This window comes from Hippoglossus hippoglossus, chromosome 10 (genome assembly GCF_009819705.1).
Source record: "Hippoglossus hippoglossus isolate fHipHip1 chromosome 10, fHipHip1.pri, whole genome shotgun sequence".
NCBI classification, from domain to species: Eukaryota; Metazoa; Chordata; class Actinopteri; order Pleuronectiformes; family Pleuronectidae; genus Hippoglossus; species Hippoglossus hippoglossus.
The window spans coordinates 7,372,064-7,381,337 of NC_047160.1; the positions used below are offsets into that span (position 1 = coordinate 7,372,064).

Here is a 9,274-nt window from a genome sequence, read left to right on the forward strand (position 1 = left end):
AATTAAGTTTTACCAGAGGACACACACACACACACACACACACACACACACACACACACACACACACACACACACACACACACACACACACACATAAATGTGAAAGATTAAGCTATAACATATTTTTTAGTAGTTGATAGACTGTTTATACGTGTGTGCGTGTGACACTGTGTGTTATTTCACTTATTTGTTGTGTAATAGGAATGTAAGTAGAATAAATAAAGAGAAGGAGAGAGGGAGGAGGAGAAAAAAAATAAGGGCAGTGATGTCAGTCCGTCCCACTCCCATTCAGTACAAATGCAACAGAGCAGAGCAGAGGCTGCATACCACCGCTGCTGACGACTGACCTGACCCCCCCCCCCCACACACACACACACACACACAAAGACACACTCTCACGTCACACACTTCTTCACAAGAGCTGAAACTCCAGAGCAGTGCAGGGAGATGCTACCGGCTGGCACCCACTGAGTAAGTCCACTCTTCCCTCCTCTCCCTCCTTCCTTTCTCTCGTTCTTTTTGTCTTTTGCATGAATTACCATTCTACAGGGCTTGTCTACGTTCATTTATCCCTCGCTCTCTCCTCGCCGCTGTGAAATGACCAGTGTTTTCTCAGACTGAGAGACTTTTGAAACTTTTCTCTCAGTATGCCATGCACATACCTTCTCCCTGCTCTCGCTCCCTTTCTCTCTCTTCTCTGCATGTGAGCGGAGGCAGAGACAAATCCCAGACTTATTTGCATGTTGGCGCAGAGCCAGAGCTGGATACTTTGCCTTTATATTTGTGTGTGTGTGTGTGTGATGTATGTTTATGTGCTATATGTTAATTTTTGCCCTTGTGTGATGTTGATTTTCTGCAGTTCCTGTGCGGGTTGTTATTGTCTGTGATGCCTGTGCCGTGTTCACGTCTTGATTTGAATTGTTTCCTTTGTGCTGCTGAGCCCAAGTTCACATGTGTACAGTTGATAACAGGAGCTGTGATTCAGGGGGAAGACTCCTCTTGTACGGAAACTTTGAACAATTTGTCTCGGAGTTGGTCGTTAACTCGCAGATCTCCCTGTCATCTCTGGTTTGTTTGTATTGCTCTCAATCACAGACTCCTACAGCTCCTGCATAATGAGTAAACACTTCCTGCTCCATCTGATGACAATAGAAACACTATGGACAAGAACATGAATGTTAAAAAACATTTATGGAGGCCTGAAGAGGTGCTGCTCAGTCGATGAATGAATACATGCTTGTTCTCTGACTAACAACAAGCTGTGTGTGCACTTAAAAATTAAAAAGAATGTCACCTAGAGCAAGCTGAACCTTTGTTTAGTTTTATCACCAGAGGAAGGTTAGAAACCAGGAAGTCAGAACCTGGTGGCTGTGATTTGTTATTTTGTTTCATTCAGTCCAACATCAGCTGCTTAATATAATTATCTGGTTCATCTGTGATACACATGGCCACACCTTAAATATTAACAGAAAAGGTAATATTGATATATCACCTCATGGCACCGTCTGCTGATTTACTGGAATATTAGATCACCTTCGGGCGGGGATTGGTGAATTGTTATCACGGACCTCGAACCCTATTGGCTCTCACTCAGCCGCTCACTGTTTCAAATCTTCCCTGAGTGTGTGCAAGGCGGCGACTGCTTTTGTAGAGTGTGTTTACACACAAGATTTTCTTTGCACTGCAGGACTTCCTGGCTGAGTTATAACTGTAACAGGGCAGGTTGTCTATGGCTATCAGTGTCACGTGTGTTGATAAGGAGTCACAGTTGATGTTTAGAGGTTTGTGTGTGTGTGTGTCTGTCTGTCTGTCTGAGAGGCGTTGAACTACAGCCCTCTGTAGCTCTATGCCTGTCTGTTGCACCCAGATAGCATATAGTCATTAACACCCCACCCTGTGTGTGTTGACAAACTGAACCTACCTCTGTTTGTCTTTCAGTGTTTGAAAGCACATCAGCATTCCCACTGCCTACTGTATGCAGAGTAAACACTGCATGCTTACAAACACACACACACACACACACACACACACACACACACACACACACACACACACACACACACACACATTACTGTTTGTATTTTGGGCTTATTTGCTTAGGGCCTGTTGTGTTCCAGCAGCCAGAACAGGATTGAATGGAGGTAAACAAAACAATACAGTAGATATAATCTCTCTCTCTCTCTCTCTCTCTCTCTCTCTCTCTCTCTCTCTCTCTCTCTTTCTCTCTCTCTCTCTCTCTCTCACAGTCCCAACACCAGTCACGCTGCACCTTCACCTCCAGAGCGCCCAACACACTCCTGCTGCACAGAGAAAGGCCACTGAACAAAAGGCACTAACAGTGACCTCCAGCAGTTAGACCGTACCTGATCCCACATCCCTCAAAGAAAAGCGGAACCTGACTCCAGGAAGGAGGGGAAGGAGAGGAGCGATTGCATCCCCCTGCTGAAACACAACCCACTGGACGGAGAGACAGAGGGGCTGACGGCTGTGTCTGGTAGCTAAGAGGAGACAGAGGCAGGATGCTGGCTAAAATCCTCGAGGAGATGTGGGTGGACCCAGAGGTGCTGGAGGCCCTCAACGAGGAGCAGAAGAGGATCCTGTTCCTGAAGATGAGAGAGGAGCAGGTGCGCCGCTGGAGAGCGCAGGTCGAGAGGGAGGAGAGGGAAGGAGCAGGCGGCAACAACAGCAGGCCAAAGAAAGGTAGAGTGGCTTTCTTTGAACTGGTTATACCGGTATGACGCATTGATTGGTCTCAATCAATTACACCAGAGTATGATTAAGATTTCCAGTAAAGCAAACCATGAAAACACTGACTGACAAACAGTTTCAGGGAAACATTTTTTTGACTGGCACACTGACATAACTTTTACCAGTTTAAAACCAATTCAAACCAATTAAAAACCTGGTAAAAGACGAAAAATGTGTGAGAAAAAAATAAATAAACACATATGTACAGACACATACAAAAAAACATAGCCTGTACAATTTTGCCCACAAGTATATAAAAAACAGTGTTGCATTACATGTTCAGAAGTTTACAGCTACACAACCACAGCCCTAACAAGTTATATCTCTCAAGTAGATAATTATTTGAGATTTAATAATTCAAGGTTATTTTGTTATTCTGAATGCTGGTTGATTCGATCCCCAGAAATTCTACATTTAAAATTGTGCTTGTGCAAGACACTAAACCTGAAATAGCCCCTGATGGCCGTGTATGAATAATGTGTGATAGAAAATGCGCTGCATATAGAAGTGCTGTATGAATGTTATCAAAAAAAATGATCAAGTAGTCAAAGAGACTGGAAAAACGCTATATAAATACCCTTCATTTACCATTTACCATTTAAACAGAAGGAATATTACAGAATATAATGTATTATTATATTTTAATCATTTCTGTGGTGGCAGCACCAGGGGGATTTTTGATTTACGTCCTCAGCATTTGTAAAAATCCAGGCTACGGTCCTGTTCTTTTCTCTGTAACTATAAATAATCATTTAACTTAAATGTCTTAATTTCATAAAGTCTGTCGTTGGCAAGCCTTCTAACAAGCAATTAATGTCGTCTGAGAAATCTGAGTGCACATGAGTCATGAAACATAGACACACAAGCTGTGTGGTTAACACCCTCTCAGGTTACCAATCTCATTAATGTGTTTAGATCACAGCCAAACATTTATGGTCCAGTGTCAATAACCCACGTCCTCCTCTGCTCTCAGTCATTTCATCCAGCCTCACTCCATTAACAGTGTTTACCTGACTCACAAGCCCCTATCAACTCCACTGGCTACCCCGCACAATGACAGTGTGTGTGTTTGTGTAATACTTTGTGAGTGTGTTTGAGTAATTCTGTGAGTGTGTGTGTGTGTGTGTGTGATAGACAGCTTCGATCACAGCTCGTCGAATCATTGTTCAGGCGCCGCCCCACTTTAAACCACATATTAAGTTACCGTCTTTGTTTACCCAATCTGTGCTATGTCACCTGAGAGGCGGCCGAGTGTGTGTTGTCTGTGTGTGTGTGTTCACGTTGCACAACATACAGTCCAGTTTGGCGTCTTTACATTCTTTGTGCTGCTGTCAGGAGAGGCAGTCATTACATGAGCAGACAGACAATCTCACACACAACTACACAAGCCATGCGTGGGAATAGAGATTTGCAGTATGTGGGTAATTTGTGGGTGGGGTGGGAATAAATAAAGACACCTCACCTCTGCGATGGAAATAGTCTGAGTGGCTTGTTATCACAGTTACAGCTCAGTGAGGCAACATAAAGGTGCGTTGTATACATAACGTATGTCAGAAATGTTCTTTGGTCAGGTGACATCAGACTTGCACACAATGCTCCCCGTTGTGTGTCATTCTGCGACATATGAATGGAAAGACAGCTGCCTCGGGTCCCAGCGAGGAGGTGATTATGTCTGTCGACAGCCACAGTATCTGCTCATTAGGCCTATTGTGTCTTTCAAAGGGTAAATCTACACTGAACTACAAGGGGCCAAAAAAAAAACGCCCCTGCTGCGGCATCACTGATCTCAAAAGATTGGAATTGTAAAAACTTAACGCCACACGCCTTATCAGTGATGTCACGGGAGGTGTTTCATCCTTATCTGGTAGTGATCTGTCGTGGAAAACACTTGTCGTCACACATCTGGAATTAAGATGTCATGGAACAAAGTGTGTTCGGGTTTTACTTGTGTGTTAGACGTCATGAAGGTTAGCTAACCAAAGAGATGCGTGGCTGGAATTATTGTGCCAACTGATTGATCATACATTTGAAAATGGGCAGCATTGTGGTGCAGTGGTTAGGACCAAAAAGGTTCCTGGTTTGAATCCCCTGTGGAGTTTGTATGTTCTCCCCGTGTCTGTGTGAGTTCTCCAGCTTCCTCCCACAGTACAAAGACGGTCAGATTAGATTAATCACAGACTCTAAATTGACATCTCAGCTTTGATTGGCTCCAGATCCCCCTGAAACCTCAAAGGATATGGGATATATATAATTGATGAATATGAATGTGAAAACAATAGATTATACAATAATTAAATATGTGTTTCCTGAGTTAAGTCAATATATGAAAGCTAAATATTGCCACAACAACATGCGGGCTGTTTCCAATTCAAACATCACAGGGAGTTTCTGTGAAGCTGACAAAGGTGCCTGCTCACTGACAGGAAGCTGGTGACTGCATTTGTTTGTCACCTTTCACCTCTGACAGGCTTTATCTGTATACCTGCCATGAATAATGTTCGATTGTGTCAAACAGTTTATTTAGGATGGAAAAAGAATCATAGATCTATAGAAACAGTAATAGAGGACAAAGTCCACTGCCCTTGTGTGAGGGTTCCCAAGCTCTTTACTTATAGGACAGCACCACCTTCTGGACAAAAGCCAGAACAACAACGTATTTGACAGCCTCTGACACTCTGTTCATAACTGACATTTACATGTCTCGCAGGTGATCTGATCACAAGTGGAGGAATCTACTTGTGTGACTACAGGCGTGAACTCACACAAGACATATTTCAAACACATTGCTTACAGAAGTGATGTATGTGTTTATTTAGGGGAAGTGAAACCTGATCAGACATGGTCACTGGAGACACATGTGGACACACGCTCTCTAATTCCTGCTCCAGGTGTTAACTGTCAGTTAACACCTGGAGCTGTCCTCCACTTGTGATCAGATCACGTATGTTAATGCAGGTGTAAAGAGGGCCTCTGTGATGAAAGTTCACCGTATCACCTGCGAGCCTCACCCATTGTGTGTCTTTCTTTTCTTTTTTTCACCTCCAGCTTCCAGTAAACATGTGCAATGGCTGCTCGGACGGGATGGAGATGTGAGCGTCAGTGTAATCGGAGAAGTGGACGAGTTCAGGTCCTCCAAACTGCTCCAGAGCCTCAGGAACAACAGGTAGAAACCACAGTCTAAGGATATGTGTCTTTTTTGTTACTGACTCGAATAGGATAAGGAAGTATAAATAATAATATAGATTTATTATTTTTAATTTTATTTATTTAACATCAACTGAGCCATTATATGATCATATATGATTGTATTTTTCCAGTAGACTTTGATGACCAACAACTCAACAAATCCCCTCCACTGTGTATTCTATGCTTGCTATATTTCTAACATGAAATACAAGGACATTTACATTTTTAACAAAGTAATGGACTGATATCCATCTACAAAGGTGTGTGCTGCCTTAAAGAAACCTTCCATTTGTTTAACAGGTTATATAACAGTGATTGGCTGTGATAAGATAAACAGTGAACTTAAGAGTTTCAGTCAGCTCCCGTCTCCTCGTCCCAATTTGATTACAGAAGTTATTTCCCAAATGAGGAACTGGGGGATTGTTTCAAAGGTTGGGACAGCCGTGTGCGGGACTAAAAATGGAACTCTTTGCCTTCCAGACTCTACAACGATAATATGAATGGCATCCAGACAGTGAACTTGCTGTCAGGAAGAGAGGCCCGAGAGCTCGGCTTTAAGGAAGAAATCCAGCTGCCCCTCGCAGATGTTAGCGTGAGTTAATGTATTTGTATGTAGCTTTGAAGTTTGGAAGGTAAAATGACCAGCGTACCAGTGTCTTACTGTCAAATTATGTCCCCTCTTACATCCAGGATTACCCAGCTTCACCGAACGAACACTCGTCTGAGGAGGACGTGGAATCCTGCAGCGCAGATGACGACCTGAAGGACCCTGCGGAGGACAGCGACAGTGAATCGGGCAGCAGCTCAGACAATCTCAGTGACTGGGATCCTCTCTACAGGCCCTATGTTAGTCACCATGGCAACCAGCTGCCGCTCAAAGCCAGGCTGTCAGACACAGAGAGAGCCGACCCACAAGACAGAGGTGAGAAAACAGGACAGGAGAGGAGAGGTGGAGAGAACCCTGACGTGTGTGTTTTTGTGTTAAAATGTAAAAGTCCATGTTAATCATTCACTGATTCTAATCCATGCAGAACATATACAAGTAGAAAGACTATCACACACCATTACTATTACTAGTCCTGTAATAGAAACAAAATATTTTCCAAAAGAAAGGTTAAGATAAGGTAAGATAAGATAAACTGTTATAGCAGAAGTACAAGAACACACGCAAACGAGTATTTGTAGATATAACTTAAAAACTGGGATAATGATACATTACAAACATTTACTATATACCCAATAAGAAATTGAAAAAATTAAAACAAAAGTTACGAAATAGAATACATACCAACAGTATTACATGTATTTTTCATACAGAATAACCCCTTTTAGTTGTCCAATATGCACCAATGCTTTTTGTTAAATCTCAATCATTCATCATCAGATATGTTAGTGTAGAATTATAAATACAAGACTTAACTGTAAAATGTACTGAAGTGTGAAGAAATGCACACAAATTTTACAATGTACTCAGGCTACATCACAGTAAAACAACAACCTGTCTTTTTTTCCAAACGTCATATATAATTCTTAAGAATAAAGGGTCTAACCTGCTTTCATTTATGCTTTGTTAGAAACCATGTATCACAAATTTGGACAGATAAACTTAGTAAGATAATTTAAAACTTTAATCTGATGAAAATGTAATGAATTAATTCATGTAAATAATGCAAGCTTAAAAAGGAGTCTGGCTATCATCACTAAAAACGTCCCGTCCTTCTCTTCTTTTCTTCTCAGGAATTGAGTGTCATGAAGAGACACAGTCCGACAACAGAGGTCGCGTAGCGCAGCTCAGGAAGACGTTCACAGATGATCGCCACAGCACAACACCCGCCTACAGCAAACCTCCTATACCTGGCAAACCTGCTCACCTACAGATGAGAAGCACACCGCTGATCCATTAGGTCTCCAGGTGTATCCTCCCTCCTGCAGGAAAACACTTGACCCCATGAAGGCAGAGCTGTAACGTGCCCAGTGATAATGGCAGCCACACGCTGCTGGACCAAGCTGCGGCCACATTCATGAGGTCCTCACTTGAACCTGAACATTGAACTGAGGCCCACTTTGTTACAACACAAGGACCGACCGACAGACAGAGAAATGTCTGGGGGGGTGGAGTGAGAGAATGACTTGAAAGCTTTCTGAATGATAAAATGAAGCAGCTTTGATGTTGCTGAGTTCAAATACCCTCACATATCTTTTGTTATTGATGGGCTGGGGCAGTGTGAGATGTCCAGAGGTACACGCACAAGGACTGTTGACTACAGGTGAAAAAACACCGTGGTTCACTTCTTAAACGAGTGTTAATGAAGATTTATCATTTAAATATCATAAGAGGTTACTGGGAAGCAACTTGATGAAATCATATTATTTTATTCTGTACTCTTTGATTGATTTTATTGTATTGGAGTCTGTGGGACTTGTCACTTGTTTTAAAACCACCGACTTTTAACATGTTGGCAACATCTTTATACATTATGTGCATTCACGTCGGTGCAGGGGTTTGTAAATATAATAAAATAAAAGGTCTGAATTCTTTGTAAATGATTACTTGACTTTATCTGCCTTTATTCCTCAGAACATGTTCACCTTTGACCAGATATTAATTCAGGAACAGTTGTGCTTTTTAGTGCATTGCTCAAGAAATCGAAACACCCACTTGCACAAATTATCAATTGACTTGTTCTTATGTACCAACTTGAACCTTTCCCTATTAAGAATCTGCTTTCTATCAATCAATCAAATTTAATTTGTATAGCCCATATTCACAAATCACAATTTGTCTCATAGGTCTGTAACAAGGTGTGACATCCTCAACAAGAGTAAAAAAAAACTTTTAATGGGAAAAAGAACATAGAAACCTTAGAGAGCCACATGTGAGGGATCCCTCTCCAGGGACGGACAGAAGTTCAAAAGGTGCCACGTGTAACAGAGAACATCAGAAAAATATGAGTATTTACAGCATTGGTTAGAATAAACAGTTTGTAGCATAATGGAAGGTAAATGAATTGATGGATTACTGTCAGTAATGGTCGAGTATCTGAGTAGACATATTGTGTATCAAGCAGTCTTGTTATAATCATAGTCAACGATCAGACTCCACCTTCATGATCGGATGCCACCATAGTCCGCAATCCATCGTCATGATCCCCAACCGCCATCAGGATCCACCATCAGCTGCCACCTCAATCGTGGTCCACCACCACTATCAGATGCCAACACGATACAGGATCCATTATCAGTGGTGGGATTTAACAAAGTACATTTACTTTATTACTGTACTCCACTACACATATCTGCAAATATCTGTACTTTCTACTCCACTACATTTTTACAATGC

General features: G+C 42.0%; 1 protein-coding gene across 1 annotated transcript; it reads left to right on the plus strand.

Annotated features, from left to right (window-relative positions):
- The first annotated feature begins 299 nt into the window (after nt 1-299).
- On the plus strand, nt 300-8,481 carry zgc:92242 (uncharacterized protein LOC436899 homolog). The gene is made up of 6 exons (XM_034598525.1): nt 300-471; nt 2,247-2,700; nt 5,794-5,911; nt 6,415-6,526; nt 6,625-6,856; nt 7,672-8,481. Exons 2-6 carry the CDS (start codon nt 2,520-2,522, stop codon nt 7,836-7,838), a joined length of 810 nt encoding a protein of 269 aa, XP_034454416.1. The 5' UTR covers nt 300-471; nt 2,247-2,519; the 3' UTR covers nt 7,839-8,481.
- The last annotated feature ends 793 nt before the right edge of the window (nt 8,482-9,274 follow it).

Bases quoted from the DNA above. Each gene is read 5' to 3' on its own strand.
- zgc:92242 (XM_034598525.1), top strand. From the start codon at position 2,520: ATGCTGGCTAAAATCCTCGAGGAGATGTGGGTGGACCCAGAGGTGCTG. The intron at 6,527-6,624 runs GTGAGTTAATGT...TCTTACATCCAG, and splicing joins TGCCCCTCGCAGATGTTAGC to GATTACCCAGCTTCACCGAA. The intron at 6,857-7,671 runs GTGAGAAAACAG...TTTTCTTCTCAG, and splicing joins AGCCGACCCACAAGACAGAG to GAATTGAGTGTCATGAAGAG.